The sequence below is a fragment of the Peromyscus californicus genome, unplaced genomic scaffold, assembly GCF_007827085.1.
Source record: "Peromyscus californicus insignis strain IS unplaced genomic scaffold, ASM782708v3 Scaffold_6__1_contigs__length_162567912, whole genome shotgun sequence".
Taxonomy (NCBI): domain Eukaryota; kingdom Metazoa; phylum Chordata; class Mammalia; order Rodentia; family Cricetidae; genus Peromyscus; species Peromyscus californicus.
Window position 1 is genome coordinate 61,042,351 of NW_026294584.1, and position 25,310 is coordinate 61,067,660.

Sequence of the window (25,310 nt, forward strand, 5' to 3'; positions counted from 1 at the left end):
GCTGCCATCACTGCGCAGGCAGGGCTGCGCCGAGCTCCCGAACAGGAGGGCAGGCAGCCCCAGGTCAAGAGGATGCAGTCTCTCTCGCACTTAGACACACAGGGCTCCTCGAGGTTCCTCAGTGGACCCGAAGCATCTTCCAGGCCATCCTTCTGGGCCCAGGAGGGGCTTCCCTCAGACCCTCCCCCTGTGCACATGCTCACCCCCTGAAGCCTCCCTCCCAAACCCTAGAGTTTCTGTATCAGCTTGAAGGGATCTTTGAACTCGTGGCCTAACTTCCCTGACCCCCTTTGATTCAACAGCTAATGACCCGGAGGCCGGAAGGCTGTTTGCCCAAGGCGACACAGAGGGTTAGCTGGCCGAGCTAGAGTCCCAGCCAGGCCTCCCCGTCCGCCGCCTTCCGGCTCTTTTTCCGTTACCCCACTGCCGAGGGGAACATTCATGCTTCCCACCCACCGCTGTGATTGGTTTAACAAAGGCTTAGCCATCTTTTCCTGGGCTTCACCACGCTGCCTCGTGCCTCCCGCTCAGGTTTGTCCTGTCTCCTTGTGAGCTCCTTGCCCTTCCCCACCAACCTCATGCCCCTACCCGGGCTCCACTGAGCCTCCCTGCTCAGGGCCAACCCCTCAGCTCTTTGGCCCCTGAACTTACCACTCCCCATCCCAGTTTTTACACACCGTGCCCCTCCCTGCCCTGGCCGTGGCCCTTCTGTGGGGCTCTGGCTGGACTGTTCCAGGAGCTGTGGGCAGACAAAAGGTGGGTGAGCAGCCCGTCCCTCTGCATCACCCCCACCTCTTTCTGAGAGCCAGGGCTTGGCTCTTGGCCTGGGCCTGTATCCAGCTGGCCAGGCTAGACTTTCTGGACCCTGCCCAGACAGAGCCAGTGCCCCTGGGCCTCTGTCCTCCATTCTCACATCCACCCTGCTTGACATACCTCTGCCCTGCATCCCTCTGTCTGCTGGCTCCTGGTGTGCGCGCTCACTGGCCTCTTTCTGCTGACGGCTACCGCTGCTGTTGTTGGGGCACACTGTGCTTACACAGCTCCAACCCTGCAGACCCACAGCTTCTCCTTTCTGTTCTGTTCCATCCATTGAGATATGCAGAGTCTTGGTGGCTGCCTGCTCATGTCCACACCTGCTGCCGCTACTGCTGCTATAAAGCCCTTGGGTGCCTATGTCCCAGTGACACCATGGGCACCCTCCACAGCCCAGTCCCCAACATCAACATTGTGTCTCAATCATCCACTGCCTTGATTCCATTCTTAACATCCTCCCATCTTCCCCCACTGGCTGGTTCAACGTCAGGGCATCCCTGCCTCCCTGCTTGGCCTCCTCGCCACAGTACCTTCGGGCTCCCTCCATGTGTACTCTGCTGCCTGCCTGCCTCAGCTGTGCTGCCTTGCACCACCACACCCCTTGCTGCTTCGAGCACGGCCTTCCCTCCAGGCCCTTCCATTTTCTCCATCTTCACAGTGGCAACCTTATTTTTTCTTTCCATCGTTTCCATGGTGACCTCACTTGCGCCATTGTCCCTGAGACAGCCTCAAGGCATGTTCAGCTCTATGGGTGTATCTTGGGGGATTCACCCCATCGTTGCTGTTGGGGCCACCCTTCCTTCATCCTTCCTGGAGGAGTTACGCGTGCTCCAGGAGGTCCTGTTGTGTGCTGCCTGTTCTGTGACTGGTGACTTCTCGCTGGGCATGGTTGTGATGTCCCCAGTCTCCCCTTCATGACTCCATGTATTCATTTGTTGCCACTCTTGCCCTGGTTCCAATTCCCATCCTTCATGGGGAGGTGCCACTCTGGGCTCCTGGGGTTTTCTGGTTGTTGGCAGCCCCTTGGCTTACCAGCCTGGCTGGGGGTAGGGCTCATCACACTTATCCTGATCAGCAATTCAGTCTGGAGACCCAGTGACAACAGTTCCATCCTCCTTCCTCCTCCTGGGGCCAAAGGGGCAGAGGGCTTTAGCCCCGGAGGGGTCTGGAGGCAGGTGTTGTCTGTGGAGCTGCTGGGCAGCAATTTAATCTTTAGCAGTTTTGCCCAGTTCTTCGTGCTCCCCCTGCTGGGCTCTCTCACACATTGCAGTTGCATTCCTTTGTCCGGACCCTGTGCCTTGGCTTCTGGCAACCTGGGAAAACAGGAGGGGTGGGGCCCGGGCAGCAGAGTGGAGAACATTCCCTGCTGACATGGACTGCTGGGCCACAAATGCCCAGCAGTTGGCGGCCTCCTCCTCCTCCTCCTTTCCTTTTCCACCCTCCTCCTCCTCCTCCTCCTCAAATCCTCCTCCTCAGATCCTCCTCCTCCTCTTCATCCCGCTGCCGCCGCCTCTCCCCAGGCGCCTGGGTCTCTGCCCTCACCAGTGCTGACCGACTTTTGCGGGGCTTAAGTATAACTTGCCAAAATCTTTATTCTTTCGATATTTGCAGATATGTGCCACTGTTTCCAACTTTTCATCAACAAAAAGGCCTTTCCAACTCCTTCCAAATTAGAAGACCAGGTGGTGACACACAGCACCTCTGGACATTCCCCCTGTGCGGGGCCGGAGGCGGGCCGGGCCCTGGGACTGCTCTCAGATGAGAAGCGGCCGCCGAGCTCCCCGCTCCAGAGACCCACAGGAACCTTTGTAACTAACCCCACCCCCAGGGAAGGCTAGGAACGCCGGAGCCCGCGCTGGGGGCTGCCGGGGGACCAGGCCCGGCTGGACGCTGCGCCAGGCTCGCTGAATGGAGAAGAAGGGAGCTCGGCCCACGCCGGCCGGCCAGAGCGACGAGGCCCAGAGGGGCGGGGGCACTCAAGCCCGCTGGCCCAGCTGCTCCTGGGGGGAGCTTTCCTGCCCCTCCCCTCCTCTGCTCCTTCCTGCATGGACTTCTGCCGTTCCTGCTCCTGCTCCGGAAGCCGCCGCCGCCACCGCGCTTGCCTTGCCCCCTCTTTTTGGCCCCTTCCCCTGTTTCCTAGGATCCGCATTTGGGTGGACTCTGCCCCAGGAGCTTGGCAGGGCGTAGGGCCTCTTCTGGCCTCTCTCCTCTCTCTCTCCATCCACTGTGCCCCTCGGGCCACACCGACGCGCTCGGTGCCATGTGTCTGTGCCGCAAACGAGCACCTGCCCGCTCACTTCCGGACTTCGCTCTCCCTGGTTGTCGTGCCCTGTGCTCCTGGCCAGCCCTCAGCCCCACCGGGCCACCTCTCCTCGCCCCTCCCTTCACTTACACTCCAGTCCCCGGGCTGCGTACTCAAATCGCGCCCTCCTCCGTATTTCACGTCCTTGCTCTTTGTGAGGGGCGGGCCCGGCTCAGTGACCTGTGCTGCTCTGTATGGTGCCGTGTGTAAGAATAAACCCATTGGAATACTCGTGTCTCGGTTCCTTCCCGACCCGCCGCCCAGGCCCGACCCAGAGCTAGGGCTGCCCAGGAGAGGGAGGAATATGGGATGGTGGGGAACTGCAAGCGGGCTGTTCTCCCCAAAAGGCCCCAGACCTCTAACACTCCACCTCTTTTCTCTTTCAGTCTCGAAAAGGTGCTGACCTGGACCGGGAGAAGAAGGCTGCTGAGAGCAAAGTAGACAGCATTGGTAGCGGCCGGGCCATCCCCATCAAGCAGGTCAGCACTCTGTCTCCCCTTGGCCCAGGATGTGTGTCTCCCCAGGGCGTGCCTGGCCGACCTTTGTACCAAGGGACAGGTGATTTTGGTCTGAAGCTCGAGGTCCACAACCGGGTCCCTAGACAGCTGTCTTTCCTCCTCGTCACCACCAGAGAGCAGCAGAGAGCCACTTGCTGCCCTCAGTTGGCTTCCAAACCTGATGGTTCTTTGGTACCACCTGGAGAGGAGGCGGCCTCCCGGACCCTGGACTAAGGAAAAGAGTTGAGGGCTGGACATGGTGGCACATGTCTGTAACCCCAGGACTTGGGAGGCATAGGCAGGAGGCCAGCTTGGGTTGTGTAAGGAATCCTGGGGGCAGTCTCAGCTACAAAACACAAGGCAGACAGAAAGGAGCAGAGTAAGAGGCAGTGCTGAGGGATGCTCCCATCCGGGATCTACTGGTACAGTTTACCGCTGTGCGCATCTCTTGTTCCTTTTCTGTTTTCTCACATACTGATTCAAGTTACTGCTGCCTGTACGTCTATGGGCTTAAGGCTCACTGCTTCGACGTCAGCAGCCTGTCGGAGTTCATCCCTGAAGAAAACTGGTCTCCTCCCTCAGCAGCATCCCTGTCCAGAAGACACTATCTTGGTCATCTGGTTCTTAGAAAGACTCTTTCTGTTCCTCTTGCATCATGCTCCCTATGCGTTAAGTGTGGGTGTGTTATAGATGTCTCGTTTAGGGCTGGGCGTTCCATGGTCACTTATTCTCTGTGCAAATGGAAACTTGTTTGATGAGGGATGAGATGTATTTATCAAGAAAGCATGTGGATTTCTGTACCTTCCTCTAAAGAAAACATGTAGTAGAGCTGTCACTTCCGATCTCTCCCCCCCCCTTTCCGAGTCACTCACTCCCTGAGAGCACTAGGTCATCCAGGCCTAATGGGGGCGCCGGTGCCGGAAAAGGCGTGGACTGATGAAGGGGGTAGTACATGTGCTGAATAGGAGCTCTTGCTAGCGCTGCCGAGTGCAGGGGGTGACATTTGAGTGAGCGGGCATCTGCTCGGAGTGTGCCAGATGGACCCTTCTTGGTACTGGTGTGGTACAGATCTCCTGAGTATCTGGTGGCTGCGGAGGGACATGTTGCCAGGTTTTGGCCCCAGAAGAGGTTGGTGTGGCCAGAGCACTAGAGCTGAATTTGGCCAGGGCCTGTAGGCACGTTTAACCCTTCCAGGGACTTGTGGGTCCCTTGGCAGTGTGAGCTACTGGGGCAGGCCAGTCCCTCTGTCTGCATCCTGGGTTAAGATGGGGGAGGGGTGCTGATGCTCTGTGAAGGTGTGTTTAGAGAGCATCCCAGGAGGCTTCTGAGGGCCCAGAGAAGGAGGTGGAGCCACATGGCCCACGCTGTTCTTTCTCCTGCTCTCTTCTTGATCTCTCTGTTGACAGAATTTATGTCTGGCAGGGACCGTTCCAATCGGGTCGGTCTTGCGGGAGGGAGTCACTGAAAGGGCTGGGAGCACAGAATGGCAGCAGTGAGGGTCCCCTCCTTCCTGTCCCCAGGATGCCTGTGTGGTCCTGTGTCCACAGAATCCTGACACAGGACCGTTGATGCCTGCATCCCAGGAGTCCAGGCTCTGTTGCTGGAGCACTGTGGACGCAGCCTAGTCACCTGCTGTGTGGAAGTGGGAGGGTGAGGGTGACAGGTGCTTTCAGAGTGGTGGTGGTATCACACACACCCAAACACATTGGAAGGGTGAATGAGAACACTCCTTGCCTCGGCTCCCACTCGATTTCCTGTCTGGGGGTTGCAGTAGCTGGAGGCTGGATTGTTCTCTGAGTCCCCTACATGCAGGGGTGGAGTGGGGAGAGGGTCCTGTCAACTTGCAGCCTGGAAGTCAGGTGGTCACTTGGGTGTTACTTTCTCTGAGCTTCTTGGAAAGGGCCCCTCCTGCCTTGAGGCCCTGGTAGCTGTCTGGCCTGGTAACTGTCTTTTGTGCTGGAGATGAGGTCGTTCATCTGTGTGTCCACCTGGGAGGGGGCTGCTGCCCATTATGGAGGCCCCGCCCATGAGGGAGGGGGACCAAAGCTCTCCTCAGATGCACCCTCGTGCCTCTCCTGGGTGTATTCCGATGTCACCACCAGCGGTCAGGTCTCACTCCGCCACATTCATGGCCCCTCCCCTTCCCCGCCCTCCTGTCCCGTGCTCCCCATTTCGGCTTCTTCCCCTCCCCCTAGCTCCTGCTGGGAGTGGAGATTGCATTTCAGTTGCCATTTGCATTCCCAATCAATCCGGACTCCGCAATTAAGTCGGCTGGCGGAGCTGGGAGGGAGGCGGCGGCGGGAACGGGTCCTCTGGGGGCTGTCGCCTCCGCACCGCTCCCATTCCGCCCCAGATTGCTTCCTGCTCCGTGGTGCGCAGCCGGCCGGCCAGGGAGGGAGCGGGAACCCCGCAGCTTCTCTCCCTCGTGGAACTTGGACTGGAGGGTGGGGGCAGCAAGGCTGGGTGGAGGGTGGAGGCCAGGGTCGCTCCACCGCCCTCTAGCCTGTTGGCGAGCCCTGGGCGCCACGCCCACGTCCTTTGCTAACGAGCCTCATTAAGTGGAAGAGAGCCGCGTCTTCTGTTGGGCGGAAAGGGTTCCGCCTCCCGGGCTGCCTCCGCTGCAGTCCGACTTCTGACCTCCTAGCCAGGTGAAGGAGGACCTGGGTAGGTCCGTGGTCTTAAGGCTGCTCTGACCCAGACAGGCTCAGAGCTGTTGTGGTATTTGGATGTTCCTAGCCAGCTGGTGGCAGGGAGGGGATCTGGGCCTGGGGCTTAGAGGCAGTGGCCCACAGCTCGTGACAGAGTGCAGGGTTCAGGTGTGAGAGGCCTGGACCCCGAGGCTGAGTGAGAGGAGAGCCCTGTGATGCCGAACATCTAGAAAGTTGTGTGTCCCCCAGGGTCTCCCAGGAGATGGCCTCCCCTCTGCTTTCCTGATGGCGGTCTGTCCTCAGAAGCTGCTTGCCCTTGGGGGCCCTTGCTGTGGGTCAGGGAGAGGGAGTAACTTGGCTCTCCTCTGCTTCTACCTGTGTCCTATGGCAGGGACACGCCAGCCACAGGCAGCAGGGCACCAGGCAGTGTTCTCAGGTCCCTTCACAGACGATATGACCGGGGAACCGATGGCTTTTAAAAATTACCCCAGTCTGTCTTCAGAAGTTCTTCCCTTTGAGGGTAAAGTCTCACCATCAGGAGGATGTCCTGGTGCTGTGAGTACCATTGCATCTCCTGTGGTGACATTTGTCTCTTGGGGGTAGAAGGAGGAGGAAGGAGGGGAGTTACCAAGGATGTGAGACATGTTGAAAAGTAGGAGCTGGGAACTAAAGCTGTTCGTTCAGGCATCCCTGGTTGAGCACCCTTCCTCAACTTCCAGCTCGCCCCCTAGTGGCCAGGGGTGAGAACACTTGTAAATCCTAAATCCCCTTTTATGTAATCTAGGCTGGCTGGACCTTTACTGGCCTTCTGCCCCAACCTCTTAAGCCCTGGGGCTACAGGCATGTGCCACCATCCTCACCCCTTAATTACGTGTTCTAATCTCATCCACTAGATCAAGAAGAACTCAGAGGGAAGGGTGTGGCTGAATCTGATACTTGGCCTGTTCTTTGGTATTCCTCCATGGTTGTTTTACTGGCTAGCTGAGGGCAGGCCCCACTGTTTGCCTCCACATATGTGCATTATCACCCTTGTCCCCACAGGGAGCCCAGAATATACCTTCCTGTTGTGCCAGAAATGTCTATCATAACTTCTCCCACCAAATCCCAGTCTGGGAGTCTAACCACATGCCTCTTCCTACCTGTACTGTTGGGAGCTTTGAGGGACCAGCCACCTGGTGTCCATCTGTAGTGCCTCTGCTCCCAGCTGTCTTCCTATGCAGTGGTCTTGGAGTGATTCGGAGCAGTGCTGGGACCTCTTTAAGGGACTGTGAGAAGGGTAGGTTTCTCCCAGGGTGCTGTGCGTGGGTATTACCCATCAGGTTCTGTGTGCTGTCTTCATCTCCGCACAGCCGCACAGCACAGTCTTGGGGGGAGGGTGCTTTTTCTCCGGTTCTCCCAACAGACTTCTGAGTATCTGTGATGGCCCAGGTGTCGTGCTGGGTGCCGAGAGTTATTAGCAAACATAACCCACACAGATGTCCCTGTCTCCTGGGCCTTGCTCTTATCCCTGCCTATTGGACCTGCACATTTGAAGAGCATATCATGCCAGCCCTTGTGGTGTAGGCTTGTAATCCCAGCTATTCAGGAGGCTGATGCAGGAGGATAATCAGTTCTGGGCTCACCTGGGCTGTAGAGTGAGTTTGAAGCCAGTCTAGGCAATTTAGTCAGAGCCTGCTATGAAAAGAAAACTGGGGATATAGCTTGGTGGTAGAGCGCCTACAAATCAGCCCCCTGTACTGGGGGGCAAAGGCTACCTCACTGATTTACTCAGGACGTTTGGTGGCTGAGACGGGAGGCTTGGACTTGTTGGTGCCTAGGATGGGGTCTGGGGCGTTGTTGGGGCGGTTAGGACATGTTTCTGTCGTATATTGGAGCTCCCTCAGGTAGCAGAAGACCAGAGCCTCTGCGGCCTTCCTTCTCTCTCATAGAGCCGTCTAGATTAACAGTGGTTCAAACTGCTTCCCCCTGGATGGCCAGTGAAAGCCACGCCTGTGGGAAAATGTCTCCCTGCTCGGCCTAGGGCGCCTGCAGGTCTTCAGCCCGTCTGCTCAGATGCAGTGTTTTCAGCAGAAAATAGGGTGGGCCTTGAGTTACTTAATCACATAATGACCTTCCTGTGCTAGGCTGGCTCCTGGCCTCAAATCAGGTCCCAGGCAACAGAACTCCGAGACTTTAGGGCTGGTGTCTGGTCTGAACCCTGCCTGACCTTGGGGGACAGCGTTCCACAGGCTGACTCCTGGTCCGTAACTGTACCTCTGTTCTTAGGGGATCCTGCTAAAAAGGAGTGGCAAGTCCTTGAACAAGGAGTGGAAGAAGAAGTATGTGACGCTCTGTGACAACGGGCTGCTTACTTACCATCCCAGCCTGCACGTGAGTCTAGGGGAAGGGTGGGGATGAGGGGACGAGACAGAACAAGGACTCCTGGTGAGCTCCTGGGGTTTCCTTTGAGAATGCATCACACTTCAGTAGTCTGGGAAGAGCACAGGACCCGGGTTTTGCCTTTCCTGTAAAGCAAGCTCTCCACCAGCTATGCTAAGCTGCTGCTGCTGGGCGATTGCGGCCAGCTTAACCCTCCTTTGCCAGCCGGGCTCTGTGTCCCATGTGACTGTAGAACTTCTGTGGCCAAGGGCATGGACACTGCCAAACAAGCTGGCCATGGCAGTGAGGAGCACTAGGCTCCTGGCCCGGGGATGATGGCTGAGCCAGGCTGTTGAGTTGGGTCTAGGAGGAGTAGAAGGGTCTGGAGAGCACATCGCCCGTGGCCCAGAAGTGGGGGCGTGGGTGTTCCGATGATCCTAATGTGGCCCCGTGGCAGCTCTCCCTACCCTCCTTCCCTCTCTTCCCCTCACTGCGTGGCTCCAGCACACAGCTGTCACCAGAATCCATCTCTGTCACCACCCCACTGTGGGGCTAATGAGTTCTCCTGTGAAGCCCCTCGAGCACAGCACGTGGGCCAGCCCCACCTCCCCTCAGCCCCCGCCCAGAGGCTCCGGGCTTGCCTCAGAGGGTCCCTAACCCATCTTCAAATCTGCACGCGATGTCAGGGAGGCCCTGCTCGACAGGTTCCAGGGTTTGCATTTCCTGGCCATTACCTGGTCCTAAGAGGCCTCCACAGAAACCCTCCAGAGAAAGAGACCTGGTGTGGATATGAGCCTGGGCAGAGCAGCCTTGGGAGGTTTCCATTCAGGGCAGTTTGCAGCCTGCGATGCCCATTGATCTTCCCCTCTTCTGATTCCTTGGGGGTACTGGCCTTTCTCCTTAGCTCAGGGAACATTGGTTAAGTTAATCCTCTTAGTTCCCTGAGAGATGAGGGGCCCACATCCATTTCCTACAGTAGACTGTCTTGTCACCTTGACCCACCCTACTTCTCCCAGCCCTCAGCCTTCTCCCAGCCCTCAGAAGACAGTAGGAAGCAGTTGGCTAATTCAGGTGGCACTGGCTGCAGAGATAGAAGGTGTCTTAGGCCAACAGTGCCCTCTGCAGGTACAGGGCCTCACCATGGAGCCCTGCACCCGGGGAGGGCTGGAGGAATGTGTGCTAGACAGACAGTAGATTCAGGGTGCTCCCTACAAAAGGGAGCTGAGGGGTCCTCCCTAGTTGCAGGAGGAACTGGGCCGAGTGTTGAGGCCCAGAAGCATGCCAGCACCTGCCAACTCTCATGAGTCATGTTTCACCCTCAGTCCACCGGGCAGGTTGGCATATGTTCTCTGGATGTTTACATCTGGACCAAGGAGCTTGAGAACTGGCTGACTAGGACACCTGCCTCCCTCCTGTGTGGGTGGCCTCAGCTGCCTCCTGCCTGCATCCTCAACAGTGTCTCTCTGTTTGTGCAACTATGGCTGTGTGTGGGGTTAATCCCTTCTGCTATTCCTTGTACTAGAAAGTGAGAAGAGCCAGGATGAAGAGGAGGGATGGAAACATGGGGGGAGGGGAACGGGTCAGTTGTGTCAAGCTAGGTTCTGGTTTGGGAACCAGAAGGAACAGAAGGAAAGTGGGAAGGCAGTAAGGACATTACCTCTACAGCCCCAGCTGGTAGGTTTGTGGCATGTTCAAGCCACCCAGCTAGTAATTGAGGCATGATGTGGATCCATCATCATCATCAACATCACCTAGATTTGCCAATGCTTGCCAAGAACACCTACCTCTGAGACTGGCTGAAAAAGTCAGAACAGAGAGTGAGTCAGGAAAAGCTGCCAGAGGCCTGGCTGGACATCCAGGTTTCCCAGGAGTCCTTCTCATCATACTGGACTGTGTACTCAGGGGCCTGTGAAGGATGTGGGGGCTAGGAACTTCCAGACCTGCCCTTAGGCCCTTGCAGGGTGAACTGGAAGAGGTGACAGCCCATTAGCCTAGCCTCGGGCTCTAACTCTCCAGGACCCCTTGGGCTCTGTGAGGATTGTGTGGCTAGTACCCTGAATGGCATCGCTGGGTCGGGCAGCCAAACAGCCGGCCTCTCCCATTGGATGTCTGGAGGCACTGACAGACAGTCAGCCTGGCCTTCCCTGGAGTCTTCTCATCAAAGAGTTGCTGGTTCCCTTGAAAGCTTCCTCTTGGACACAGCAGCTGTGAGGCTGTGCCCTCAGGCCCGGTTCATTCCTGGGCTCGCTCTTTCCCTCCTCATCTGGCCTGTGGCTTTGGCTTACCTGCCATCTCCGGCTGCTGCCTGCTCTCCTCCATTCCTGTTTGCCACCTTCCTCTAACCCAGGGGCGAGTTAGCACAGCAATGACCTAGCAGTCTAACCTGCAAGAATCGCGGATCCCTGAGATGCTGGGATCTTAATCTTGACAGTGAAAGAAAGGCCCCGACGATTCTCAGCCTTTTGGACAAGATCAAATGAGAGAAAGGGCCTCTAGTCACCAGAGACTCCCTCAGGATTGGGCCTGTCTGTTTCTCCTGAAGGGGACAGGTCTCCCCTGAGAACCAGGACCACAGTGTCTAGGCCTCTTCCACTAATGGAGGTGGCTGGGCCCAGCATGTGGAGCATGAGTTGGTGGGCAGGCCGCAAGCTTCGAGCCCGAGTCTCGCCTGGCCCAAGAGAGCCTGCCACAGCCTCCCCCATTTTGCAGCCAGCGGAGCCATTCACACAATCACCTTCTGTTAATTCTATCTGCAACATCAATTAAATTGTTTGTAGAAACTAATTGAATGTGGCTTAATCACACATCTTAATAGCTTTCCACGCTCTGAACTCGTTGTTAATTCCAGTAATAAAACGAGATGAGAACGCTGGCTGGGTAATTAGCGAGGAGGCTGGGGAAGAAATTGCTGTTTGATGGTGGGTAATAAAGGCAGCCGTGGTGACCGCTCTCCTGAGCAGCCGCTGCCACCACCACGCTTCCCTGTTCTGCTGACGGAGGGAAACGCTATTGCTCTCTGCCTGAGGTCCCTGTTCCTGCTGCTGCTCCTCCAGGCTCCTCACCAGGCCCTCCAAGCCCAGGCTGCATCAAGCAGCCCAACACTCAGCCCGAACTTCTGAGGATGTCACCCTGCCCAAGCCACAGGATATGGTATAGTCAGATGCAGAAGTTGGGCGGTCCTTTCTCTGCTAGCTAGCTTCTGGCTCCTTGACCCTAAACGGAGTCCCTCTGTGCAGCTCTTGTTCTTGGCCTTGGGTCGTTTTCTAGTGCTACATCTCAGCTTTGGGCAGCTCAGAGCTTGAGCAGGGCCTGAAGACTATTACAATTGCTGTGACCTCCTTGCGAACTGGAGCAACCCAAGCCCCTCCCTCAGGAGAGGGACTACAGCTGGGCCTTCGGCCCAGCCAGCTGTTGGCAGTTGTCTGGAGCAGACGATGGAAGATGTGGTTGTATATATAAGGACTGAAGATGAAGATGAGCAGGAACCAGAGATGAGTATGTCCAGGAACTCCAGATGAGAACATGTAGAACCAAGCCTGGAATGGAGGTAGCGAGGAAGGTTGAGACATGAAGTTACGTACTAAACACAAAAATAAAGACCAGAGGACCAACACCAGTGTCTGGTGAGGCAGAGAACGGTCAGATGAAGCAGTCCCTGGCGGGGAGCAGCGAGGGGCCTGTCGCGCCTCTGCACAGCCGAGCTCAGAGCCCATGTTAGTTGCCCAGAATGTGGCATCTGGTGTAGTCAGGTGCTGGTGAGGCCCAGAGCTGTAGCTAGAACTCTGGATGTACAGCGTGGAGGCCAGAATTGTCAGAGTCCTCCTGGTTTGGAGGCTATTCTCTTGGATTTCTTGGTAGATTGTTCTGTGACTCCAAAAAAGATGAATAGAACTTCAGAACAAGTGTGTCTGTTCTGTGAATCCAAAAGAGATGAACAGAATTTCAGCCAGGCCTTGTCACAGGAAGGGATAAAGCAGGAAGTCAGACAGGAGTCAAGATACAGTGGCGGCAAGGATCAAAGCTCCGCCCTGAACTCACCTGTGGAGGAGCAGCTCTTGGTTGGGTTTAGGTCTTCCTGAAGATTGTCTGCCTGGAAAAGTGTCAGTGCCCACCTTGAAAACCAAGATGGCTACAAGCTCAGCTGGGCTTCCTGGGGCTGTATGTAGGCAAAGGGCTTGTGCAAGATTTCCCGAACTTCAGTGAGAGAATCTGATTTTATGTCTGATCAGTATAATTCTAGATTCTTCTCTCAGGAAGTTGTTTAGCACCAGCGGAGGAATTTTGTCATACAGTCTGGAGATGGAGAGCTTAGAACTATCAAGGGACATGAGGGTGTAGAGGTCGAAGCAGTCTGGAGAGAGGTGGGAAGCTCCAGGTCGGGTCCAGCTTTAACCAGAAGCTACAGGGACAGAGGGTTCTGTAGTCCTGGGGTCATGACCTGCAAGCAGGCTAAGCATGTCATCTGGGAAGCACAGCCTTGGGAATCTGCAGACCTGGGCTTGGTCCAGCTCCAGTACCCACTGTGATCTTGGGTAGATTAACATTCCTAAGCCTCAGTTTCTTCATCTCCAACATAGGGCAAACAACACTCTGGAGACTGAGACAGGAGGATTGCCGTGAGTTGAGCCTGGAAACACCTCACTCAACTGGTTGGGATTTGAAGTATACTGATCAATGAACTGTAGATATATTGTGCATAACACACAACCCAGGGATGGGCAAATGCCAGTCTGATGATGACAGGTCTCACTGATGGAAAATCCATGATGTGCGTTGATACACTCCCAAGTCCATCAAAAAGGATCAAAGACTGTCCTATAAACTTGAGCAAATAGTTTTCCGGGGCTGTCCTAAGGGCTGATTATTCCTCAGTGCCCAGCTTGTGATAGGAGCATTGTGGGAACTTGGGACTGCTCTGTCCTTAAATCAGTCCCTTGTTTCCCCTCCTCACCCACAGGGGTGCTCTCTCCCTAAGCCTGTCTCTTTACTACCTAAGCCATGGCCTCGAGCCTCAGCGATCGCTCGGCTCCAGAGCCTTCGTCAGCCTTCATCCTATCTTCCTAGCTGAACTCCACCCCTCTGGGCACCGTGAAGACTTGGGTGTGATCCAGATTTGGAGACTCGGTTGGGCCTCCAAGACCTGCTTTTTGAGATTAGGTGTGTGTTGTTGTAGCTCCCCCCTCCCCCCATCGACACACACCCCGGTTAGCAGTGAGGGAAGAGGCCTAGATAGTACTGGAGACAAGCTGCCGAGGAGAGCCGAGCCTAATGCATCTTTTGTCGTCTGTGCACCTCTAGGATTACATGCAGAACATCCATGGCAAGGAGATTGACCTCCTACGGACAACGGTGAAAGTGCCTGGAAAGCGCCTGCCCCGAGCCACACCTGCCACAGCCCCAGGCACCAGTCCCCGTGCCAATGGGTTGGCCATGGAGCGGAGTAACACACAGCTGGGTGGGGGCGCAGGTGAGGTGGCTGCTGTGATGGCGAGTGTGGGGAGTTTTAGAAATGGGGGAGTAGGTGTGAATGGGCGTAGCAGGACAGGCTGCTTCTCAGCCAGGACATCAGAGCTTCAGACATGCTCCCCAGCCAAGGTCACACGTGAAGATCCTCTCCACCAGGAGTCATGTCCTATGTGCATACCTAGCAGAGCTTGGCTATCAGGTGGGGCTTGGGAGCCTTGGGACAGGGTGTGAGGGTGTGAGGACCGCTAGTGATCCTTGGACTGCCTCCCTGCGGTTTTAGCTAGGTAGGCCAGTGACTCAGCTTGCCACAGGAGCGGGGTAGAGTTGCCTGGGTAATCCTAGGTCTGTAGTGGATGCAGGGTCTCTGCACAGAAAGCACTGGGTCTAAACCCAGTGGTTCAGGAAGTCAGGAGAACTGTCCTCTGTCCACCCCTGGGGATGGAGAAGCAGGGACCACAAGCTGACAATTGTGTCTAGGCAGCTTTTCTATGGCTATATTCTTTATGTGTGTGGGAGTGTGTGCTGTGTGCACATGTATGGGTGTGTTTGTGTATGTTTGTGCAAATATGAGTGCAAGTGTCAGTAGGGACCAGAGGCATCTAGATTCCCCTGGGGCTGGAGTTATAGGCAGTTGTGAATCACCTGATGTGGGTGCTGGGAATCAAACCCAGGTCCTCTGGAAGAGCAGCATATCCGGTCCCTGACTGTCCTCTTACTTCTTCATGGTCTCGGAAGGCCACCTGTCCCCAGGTCCGAGTGCCGTTCACCCTCCCTGGACCTCTTTCCCTCCCTCCCTCCCTCCCTCCCTCCCTCCCTCCCTCCCTCCCTCCCTTTCTTTGCTCCTAGAGCTGCCCTGGATTCCTGGACCTTTCTGCAGGGCTCAGTGTTCTCAATTGTCCTAACTTTCCCTGAAGCTGCTGCTCAGGACACTCATAGTAATGTGGATTTCCCGAGATGTGCCACCTTGCCTAGGGTAAGGAGGTGAGGATGTAAGGAGGTAGGGAGTTGTTGTCACGTGATAGGAAGGTGTCATAGACACTGAGAGAACATTGATGGGCCTAAGGATACTGAGTCCTATGGAATGGACAAGACAGACCCCAAACAATAAAGAATTGTTCACTGTAAATGCTGGTGGGATTGGAACCAGGACCTTGTGCACACTAGGCCAAATACTCTACCACTGAGCCATACTCTACCACCCTCTAAGAATGGTCCTTGTTTGGAGCAGGGTACTTTATTTGTAGTTGGTTCATTCTGAGTGGGCTGGAGGTGTGGGGAGAGCTGAAAGAGGAACCTGACATCATCATTACCTGACTGTGCCATTACAGTGGGTGTCTCAGAAGCAGGCACCAGGGCCACAGCAGTGCTGTGGAGATTCGTGTCCTGTTTTCATGAGGAAACAAAGACTGTGAGAGGTGAAGTAATCTGTCTATAAAATCCTTCTGTAGGTGTATAAATCCTGTTGCTTCCTTTGAGCCGTCTGAGCCAGAAATGGGGAGCTCTTGAAGTGTGTACAGGGAGAGTTCTAGTGGGCACTGGGAAGGAAGCAGGCCAGGGAAGATGTAGTCCACCTGTGAGGGTAATTTGCTGAGAGCCTGCTGAAAAGGGTGGGCTGCAGAGCCTGGCCTTGGCAAAAAGAACGACTCACATGCTGTCCTTAGTGCTGAGCCTCTAGGCTGTCTCCCAGCATCTCACTGGCCAGCCCCATCATGGGGTTTCTTGGTACCACAGGAGGGAGGAGGGAAGAGGAAGGTGACCGAAGAGCCGCCCTTTCCTTGAAGATGGGTAGTGAGAGGGAAACTGGGGCATTTCCCCAAAAGTGAGAGAAGCAAGATGCCTCTGGCCTGTCCCGTCCCATCCTGGGCCCACCCACCTAGCTTCCACCTAGGATGCCACAGTGGGATGCAGGAGGGAGCCCCAGCAACTCGCTCCTCTAATTACGGCACCCACACACAGAAACACATGGATGACGCTTCCCAAGCACGAGTTCCCGCTGCCGCATGCTGACACCGACCCTCATGCACACTCACACATGTCTCTCGCTCACCGGGCGATGTTAACATCTCATTATCTTTGTTACTGTAATTACATTATCCGCTGCTTTATGCAGAATTATCCTCGGAGGACTAATTGATGGCTCCATGTTTAATTCATTAATCATTAGCATCAAATTCGACAATTACAGTGCACACTGATTGTGGGATTGCAGGCGTAATGAGGGGAGAATTAACAAAGAAAAGGGAAAGCGCTCTCCTCCCTCAGGGTGGGGTTGGGGGGCTTGGGAGGAAGTTGGGCCTATGATACCTTTGGTCCAGGCAAGGGATTAGGGGGTCCTATTTGGAGTCCAGGAGGCATAGGGACTAGGAAGAAGTTGGGAGAAGCAAGGAGCCTCCAAGGTTTAGGGAGGGCTGGAAGTACCAGGAGGACCTGAGACCTGGGTGGGAACTGAAGCCCGGGCACCATGTTTGTGTTACAAGCATTTACCATGCCCAGTCATTGTGGGAGCTACGGCAAATAGAAGGGTAGCGTCATGCTCATCTCTGCCTTGAAGGGCCCCTCCTCAGAGCATGTGCAGCAGGGGCCTCCCTCCCTTCCTCTTGCAGCTGCTTCAGGTCTCTGCTTCCTTAGACATCCAGAAACGGGATCCACATGCTTGACTACCAGGCTGCAAGGCCTGCTGTTCGCCATTTCCCTTTGCCCGCCTCTGCTTGCCTCCTCCAGTTTGGCTGGCTCCAGACCATCAGCTTTCACTTGAACCTCCACACTGGAGCGTCTCGGGAGGCCTGACACCATTTGGGTTTGTCCCACCTGTCCTAGGCTGTCCCTTGGGCCATTTCCTCCTGGCCTCGTCACCACCCTGAGTCTTGGGGACACTGAAGAAGGGGAAAGAAGCTTAGGTTCCGAGGCCCTGTAAGGGACACAGGCTCTGTGGCTGTTGCCAGGCTCTGTAGAAGGCCTCTAGCCGGGCCCATGGTGGGCTGTGCCCGCCCAGCCTTGAACTCCTCAAGCCTTGGATTCCCCTTGGTTCTGCCATTCTTCCCTGATGGGAAACGAAAGATTAATTTTCTCCAGCCCAACAGGATAATTACTAATACTAATTAGACATAATTACTTGACTCTGATACACTTCTTTCTCGTCAGAATGGCAGCAGAGCTGAGGCAGAGCAGATGACGTGCGGACTGGAATGTTAGATGCAGGACCTAAATGGGGTGTGAGTGAGGGGAGTGGCAGGTTGCCGCACTCGGCCTTGGCCAGGAGACCTCAGATATGGGCGACCTCATGTGACACCCCATGCCCCTGCCTTTCCTAGCTCCCAATCACAGTGATTTATAGTCTTGGAGAAAGGCGGATGTGGAGGCTAGAAGTCATCTCCTTCAGGTATGGAGGCTGCAGGAGGCCTTGGCACACCCCAGTGAACCTGGCTCACTACCCAGTGAAGCCCAGGACCTCCTTTCTGGTCACTGTCTTGCTGGAGTTAACTCAGACTTTGCCCTGCAACTTGTTTAGCACATCATCTCTATGCAGCCCCCACCTGCCCCTCTGCCAGCCTGATCCTTCCCCTCCCCCAGGTGCCCCCCACTCGGCCAGCAGCGCATCCCTGCATTCTGAGCGCCCCCACAGCAGCTCAGCCTGGGCTGGCTTGCGCCCCCAGGGGCTGCACCAGCGCTCCTGCTCGGTTTCCAGTGCTGACCAGTGGAGTGAGGCAGCTGCCCTGCCCGCCAGCATGCAGCACCCCGGTGAGTGGTGGCTCTGCCGCTTCCCACCTCTTCTGGCATCTGCTTAAACAGGATCTGGGAGTCTGATGGGGTGGGGCCCAGCAGAATCCTTCAGGACTTGTTTCAGATACTGTACTGCAGGGGCTGGGTACCTCAGAGGCTCAGTCCCTTCTCCAGCAACCAGCTTCTCTGGCCCCAGGCCTAAGTGTGGACCCTCAACCAAGACTAAAGGCCTGCCCTCTGTAGCTCCTCCTTCCTGAGCCCCAAGCATCGCTGGTAGCATTCCTGTATCCCCATCAGCCCCCTGCACAGTCAGCTCATCAGCCTCTCGGCAGGGGGACAGAGAAGCAGAATAGGGAGATTGGAGGCTGGGGGCTGTACACAGTGCCAAGTCTGGGGCAGCACTGACCTGCCCTTGTGGAGAGGGTCCTAGTCCCTGCAGGCTTGTCCTGAAAGGGCCTCTTCCCGTGTCCTGCTTCCCTTGATTGGACTTGTCCTGTTCAAAGAGCCGGAGACTGCCTTTCATCCACCCTGTTTCCAGTGCTCTTCCCAAATATCTCCCCCAGTCCTCCTGTAACTTTCTGGCCACAGACCCTTTCTGCGTTGCTTGCCCACCCTCCTGAGCTCCTGCTCACTCGGGGGCACTTTTACTTTTCTCCCAGAGGCCTCATAGACACTCACACCCCACCTTCCCCTCCCAGTACAAACAGCCCAGCCACTCTGCTCTGTGCACAACAGCCAAAAAAATCCTTACATGTCCCCATCCAAGAGCAAGGCCACCTTGGGAAAAGTGAGTAGGGAGCCAGGACCATTCCCTTGGGTCACCGACCCATGGCCTGTCTGGCATGGTGAAGCCCCTCTGTTGAGTCTGGAAGGAGTTAGTCAGGGAGGGAGGGAGTGTGTCTGCCTCTAATGAAGTTTGACATTTAGTGGTGAGCGCCGGGCGGGGTGTGGGAGCGGAGCTTGATTAGCGCGCTCTAATTGACAGTAATTAGGCAGCTCCCTGATTGTTTCTAATTCTGCTATTAATTGTGAGGAGCGGGGAGTGTGATTGAGGATAAATTTGGTGCGGAGCTGCTGGGGCTTCAGCTCCCTGTGAGTTCCCTGGGCCGCCTTCCACCCCTCCAGGCTGCAGAAGCACATGCCTCCCTCTGCCTTTATCCTGCCCTGCTTAAGTTTCCAACTCTTCTTAGTTTTCCACCTCCGGGGCAGGAATCTTTGGGGCTGGAAGGCCTGGGCAGCCCTTGGCCCAGAGAAGGTTCCCTGCACACCTACCTAGAGGGAGCAGGCCTGGCTCTCCCCACACCCTGTGCCCAGCTCTCCTCCCTCTTCCCACACGTCTCCACCTCTCCCCTCACCAGCCAGTGGCCCAGCTGAGGTACTCAGTTCCAGCCCCAAGCTGGAGCCTCCCCCATCTCCCCACTCCAACCGGAAGAAGCACCGCCGGAAAAAGAGCACCACCGGGACCCCCCGACCAGACGGCCCCAGCAGTGCTGCTGAAGGTTAGGGGGACCTAGAGGTGGGCAGTGGGACCTGGCTGTAGTACCCTCCAAGCACAGTTGTTTCCATCGTAGGAAAGCACTTTCTATGAATGATCCCTGAAATAAGTAGCTCACGGCCCTCTGGTAACCTAGACCCTTCTTACTGAATCCGTCCTGTTGAGCCAAGCTTGCTTCTGTCGTTCTGGAGAAAGGCAGGCAGCAGGCCATCCTATTAGCTCTTCCAAGCCCTGCTGAGCAAGGCTGGTTCTGTGTCTCTTGAGTTAGCTATGAGTGTAATGCGTGCTGAGGACATGACAGGTTCCTCTCTCGTGTGTAGGGTTGGCTGGTGCTCTCTGTGGTCTCCTGGGAGCAAAGGTGTTCCAGCTCAAGATGTTCTTCTGACCTTTCTCTCTCGGTCTCTGTTACCGTAACATCGCTCCTCAGTGTCTTCCCAAACCCCCTCGGGGAGTTTTTTGGTCCCCACATAAGTAACTTCTGTGGCCTTGCAAGCTCTCGTCTCTGTTCTGACTGTTGTGGGGATGAGTGTGGGTCAAGTGAGTCTGGACAGACAGTACCACAAAGTCATGGTGGCACAGAGTCCACTGTGGTCTAGGGAGTGGTAGAGGAGCTCCCAGAGTTTAAAAGCTGAGTGTGAGAGCAAGGGGGGAGGACCCGGAGAGAAGAGGTACCAGTTTGCACCTGGGGAAGCAGTTCTCTTAGGGGTCCTCAGCAGGAACCCAGCGGGGGAAGATTTCCAGGAGTGTGGCCTCCCTGAGGGGAGAGGTTGCAGGGACAGAGGAGCAGCAAGAACTTAGGATGAGGGAGGGATGACCCTGGCAGAGTGCATGGCTCACCCTAGGGCCATGTAAGCACTGTGTCTCCAGCCACCATGACAAGTCACACTGCCGATTGGCAGCTGTTAGGGCCAGCGGCCACTGGGAATGGATCTGCCTTTCTTTTAAGGGGTCTAGGGGAGCAGAGCAGAGTGGGAGACTGCCATCCCGGGGGTCACAGTGCAGCCCCAGTGTGTGCCACTGCAGATGTCCTTGGGTTTCCATTGGAGAAAACGTGTCTTCCCCCACCCACTTGCCCTTCCTGTCTGTCTATGCCAGGGCAGTGGGGGAGGGGCTCAGCTCCCAGGAGCCCTGTGCTGACGCCGTCCGGAATATTGGGTTTAATGAGCTGCAAAATGAGGAGGCTGCAGCTGACACGTACGGATGGTGCTCCCACCCGCCTCCTTGCCCAGCATGTGCCTTCTAGCACCCGCCACATCCTTCTCCACACATTTAGCTCATCTTCCTCCAGGATGCCCCCTCATGGTGTCCATTTCTGGTAGTGGTCAGGAAGCCAAGCACTGGCAACCGCCATTTCCTGACTCCACAGGTGGTTAGAAGTGGAGGGCAGGGACTCATACTGATCTTGAGCAGTCAGTGTCCCTGCTTGTGAACAACCCTGAATAGTGTGTGGCCCTAGGGCTGGCCCGGGCATATTTGAGGAAGAAGGATGAGTGTTGGCGAAGCAGGGTCTGGATGGAGTTGTGGCAGTGGTGTGCCTCTGGGTGTGTGTGCCGGCAAAGAGCCCTAACGGTGTACGCGCCGTCTCCGCAGAGGCAGAGGAGTCCTTTGAGTTTGTCGTGGTGTCCCTCACCGGTCAGACCTGGCACTTCGAGGCCTCAACAGCAGAAGAGCGGGAGCTATGGGTGCAGAGCGTGCAGGCCCAGATCCTCGCTAGCCTGCAGGGCTGTCGCAGCGCCAAGGACAAGGTTGGCATGGGGTGGTAGAGTCTGCTTGGAGAGCCTGGCTGCGGGGAGAGCCAGGGAGGGGACTTGGGACTGATCAGCTGTCCTCTCTCTCGTGCCTCACGGCAGACTCGGCTGGGGAACCAGAACACCACTCTGGCTGTGCAGGCTGTCCGCACGGTCCGTGGCAACAGCTTCTGTATTGACTGTGAAGCCCCCAGTGAGTACGAGGACAGTAGATCTGGGAGCCGGGTGTGGGGGGGGTCAGGTGGCAAGGGGTGGTGGACAGTATGCAGGAGGGTGACCTTCCTCAATGGCCCTTTCTCTGGGTGCCACCTGCTGTATCCTTCCTTCTCCCTCTGCCTACATAGATCCAGACTGGGCCAGCCTGAACCTGGGCGCCCTGATGTGTATCGAGTGTTCAGGGATCCACCGACACCTGGGGGCTCACCTGTCCCGGGTCCGCTCCTTGGACCTTGACGACTGGCCGCCTGAACTGCTTGCTGTCATGACTGCAATGGGCAATGCCTTGGCTAACAGTGTCTGGGAGGGGGCTCTGGATGGCTACTCGAAGCCGGGCCCCGAAGCCTGCAGGTAAGCTAGTGTTGCTCCAGTGCTGTCCAGGGGGACAGCCGGGCCCCGCTGTGGGGTGGGTAGGACCTGTAGCAGTAGAAGGGTTAAAACGCCATTGCTCTGCTTGGCGGTTGGCCCCTGGGGGTGTCCCTCCCCTGCTGGTGCCTGTCACTCAGGCGCCTCACAACAACAGGGCCTTTTCTGAGCCCTTATCGGCAGGTCAGGGGCCAGCAGGAGGCGCATGCGCAGGGCCCATATCACTGTGTGGCTCCCGCGTCCAAGCCCGCACGCTGAGATGGGGAGAATGGGTGGTAGATAGGGTGGCCATGGCCCCCTCTCAGGCTGTCACCCGCTTTGTTCCAGTGCTACCAATGGCAGAGAGTTCAGACGGCTTGATAAGCTGCCACTCAGGCCTGCTTGGAGTCTTCCTGCCCTCTCTGCTCTCCTATCCCTCCTGGCCCCAGTGGTCTCCCCTCAGTCTCTCCCCTTTTACTCAATACCACCCCATTTGTGTGCCTCCTGCCCCTCTGAAGGCCCGGGTATCCCTGCGGCTCCTCTGTGCCCTCAGTCTGTCTCTTCATCGCAGTGGTCCTCCCTGTGCCCTCAGTCTCTTCATCGCAGTGGTCCTCCCTATGCCCTCAGTCTGTCTCTTCATCGCAGTGGTCCTCCCTATGCCCTCAGTCTGTCTCTTCATCGCAGTGGTCCTCCCTATGCCCTCAGTCTGTCTCTTCATCGCAGTGGTCCTCCCTATGCCCTCAGTCTGTCTCTTCATCGCAGTGGTCCTCCCTGTGCCCTCAGTCTCTTCATCGCAGTGGTCCTCCCTATGCCCTCAGTCTCTTCATCACAGTGGTCCTCCCTGTGCCCTCAGTCTGTCTCTTCATCGCAGTGGTCCTCCCTATGCCCTCAGTCTCCATCGCAGTGGTCCTCCCTGTGCCCTCAGTCTGTCTCTTCATCGCAGTGGTCCTCCCTGTGCCCTCAGTCTCTTCATCACAGTGGTCCTCCCTGTGCCCTCAGTCTGTCTCTTCATCGCAGTGGTCCTCCCTATGCCCTCAGTCTCTTCATCGCAGTGGTCCTCCCTATGCCCTCAGTCTGTCTCTTCATCGCAGTGGTCCTCCCTGTGCCCTCAGTCTCTTCATCGCAGTGGTCCTCCCTATGCCCTCAGTCTCTTCATCGCAGTGGTCCTCCCTATGCCCTCAGTCTGTCTCTTCATCGCAGTGGTCCTCCCTATGCCCTCAGTCTCTTCATCGCAGTGGTCCTCCCTGTGCCCTCAGTCTGTCTCTTCATCGCAGTGGTCCTCCCTATGCCCTCAGTCTCTTCATTGCAGTGGTCCTCCCTATGCCCTCAGTCTGTCTCTTCATCGCAGTGGTCCTCCCTATGCCCTCAGTCTGTCTCTTCATCGCAGTGGTGCTCCCTGTGCCCTCAGTCTCTTCATCGCAGTGGTCCTCCCTATGCCCTCAGTCTCTTCATTGCAGTGGTCCTCCCTGTGCCCTCAGTCTGTCTCTTCATCGCAGTGGTCCTCCCTATGCCCTCAGTCTGTCTCTTCATCGCAGTGGTCCTCCCTATGCCCTCAGTCTCTTCATCGCAGTGGTCCTCCCTATACCCTCAGTCTCTTCATCGCAGTGGTGCTCCCTGTGCCCTCAGTCAGTCTCTTCATTGCAGTGGTCCTCCCTATGCCCTCAGTCTCTTCATCGCAGTGGTCCTCCCTGTTCCCTCAGTCTCTTCATCGCAGTGGTCCTCCCTGTGCCCTCAGTCTCTTCATCACAGTGGTCCTCCCTATGCCCTCAGTCTGTCTCTTCATCGCAGTGGTCCTCCCTGTTCCCTCAGTCAGTCTCTTCATCGCAGTGGTGCTCCCTGTGCCCTCAGTCTCTTCATCGCAGTGGTCCTCCCTATGCCCTCAGTCTGTCTCTTCATCGCAGTGGTCCTCCCTGTGCCCTCAGTCTCTTCATCGCAGTGGTGCTCCCTGTGCCCTCAGTCTCTTCATCGCAGTGGTCCTCCCTGTGCCCTGCCTACATGCCTGCTCCCTTCCTTGCCTCATGCCTCGATGGACCTGTGCTTACAGAGAGGAGAAGGAACGCTGGATCCGGGCCAAGTATGAACAGAAGCTCTTCTTGGCCCCGCTGCCAAGCTCCGATGTGCCGCTGGGGCAGCAGTTACTCCGGGCTGTGGTGGAGGATGACCTGCGGCTGTTGGTGATGCTGCTGGCCCATGGGTCCAAGGAGGAGGTGAACGAGACGTACGGGGACGGCGATGGGAGGACAGCCCTGCACCTGTCCAGTGCCATGGCCAATGTGGTCTTCACACAGCTGCTCATCTGGGTGAGTCTGGGTACCTCTGGCCTGGCCTGGTCTCCCCCTCCTCAGCCTTCAGAGGCTGCCTCTTCCCGTCCCTGGGAGCTGAGGCCTTTCCTTCTACATATGCCAACTGTGAATGTGCTTTCTCCTACAGTACGGGGTGGACGTGAGGAGCCGTGATGCCCGGGGCCTGACCCCACTGGCCTATGCCCGCCGGGCCGGCAGCCAGGAGTGTGCAGACATCTTGATCCAGCATGGGTGCCCAGGGGAGGGCTGTGGGTTGGTACCCACCCCCAACAGAGAGCCTGCCAACGGCACCAATCCCTCTGCAGAGCTGCACCGCAGCCCTAGTCTCCTATGAAGCTCAGGAAGAGGGCAGAGGGACCAGAAGGACTCCATGGCCTGGAGGGAACAGATGGAGAAGCAGAGGAGGGAAGGAGAAGGGTCCAGGGATGGAGGAGAGGCTTGGGATCTGAGCTGCAGCAGAGCGGGGGTGTGTTGTGCAGCCCTCTGCCCTATGGTGCCATGAAGGGACAGAACCCTTTGGAGGTACCTGTGAGGAGAGGGGGGCAGGACCTCTCCCTCCTCCAGAACCCTGCCTCCTCATGATAGCTCCCACAGGCCTTCACCCTGCAATCAGTGGGGAAGGGCAGGATACAGGATGAGGGGGCCAGATGAGAGACGGGGGGGCCAATCTGTGAGTCCCGTGTAAAATTTGTACATTGGAGTATTTATGTTCGTGTATATATGTGGTGTGTGTGTATGATGAGCCAATAAACCAGGCTGTATGTGTGGCCTCGTTTCTCCTTTTGTGCCTCAGTACCCCGACCTTCCCGGAGTGACCCTCACCCCCACTTTCTGCTTGTAGACCCTTTGAAGATGTACTGCCCCCGCTGTCCTTTGTCACCTCCTTAGTCAGGCTTCCTTGGCAGGGATGGAGTAAAGGCTGTCCATGACAGGAGACAGGCTCGACTTCTGCTCTGTGTCCTTCCTCGCTCACTGCCTGCTTGTGAAAACTTGCCAGTGGTCTCTGCTGTCACCAGTGCTGTGGAGTAACCACACCCCGCACTGGCCCAGTGTGCAAAGGCAAAGCCTTTCTCCTTCCAGAGGGACTCCGACCCCTGTGGCCAGTGTTGAGGGAGGCATCCGAGAGTGGCTGGCCCATGCCTTTCGAGGAGATGGGAGAGGCAGGACGCTGGTGGCAGAGAGCCGCCTCGCCCTCCAGCAGCTTTCTAATCTTAACCTGTCCCGAGCTAAGTTTGAAGCAGAGCCCAGATCCCCAGCTCCATGCCATATCCCTTTATTCTTGAAGTAAACCCCGGGGAAACACCTTTCTTCTAAAGTTTGATAGATGAGAATTTATTAAGTTTGAGTGCTGGGCCTGTTTCCTATTCCTGGAACCACCTTGCTAGTGGCCCATATTTTC

The 25,310-nt window shown here is 56.5% G+C and overlaps 1 protein-coding gene across 6 annotated transcripts in view; it reads left to right on the forward strand.

Annotated features, from left to right (window-relative positions):
* Agap3 (ArfGAP with GTPase domain, ankyrin repeat and PH domain 3) overlaps window positions 1-24,678 on the forward strand; it is a 53,955-nt gene extending 29,277 nt beyond the window's left edge. For 2 of the 6 annotated variants that reach the window (XM_052722304.1, XM_052722303.1), the window contains one exon: window positions 2,425-3,344. In XM_052722304.1, coding sequence (XP_052578264.1) covers window positions 2,425-2,487 — 63 coding nt within the window. In that variant the 3' untranslated portion in view covers window positions 2,488-3,344. Of the gene's footprint in view, window positions 1-375; window positions 532-2,424; window positions 3,345-3,501; window positions 3,595-8,525; window positions 8,631-13,916; window positions 14,086-17,654; window positions 17,823-19,162; window positions 19,304-20,889; window positions 21,045-21,149; window positions 21,241-21,391; window positions 21,615-23,652; window positions 23,909-24,038 lie in introns of those variants that run through there. The other 4 variants (XM_052722305.1, XM_052722301.1, XM_052722306.1 and 1 more) reach the window with 4 other exon arrangements.
* The last annotated feature ends 632 nt before the right edge of the window (window positions 24,679-25,310 follow it).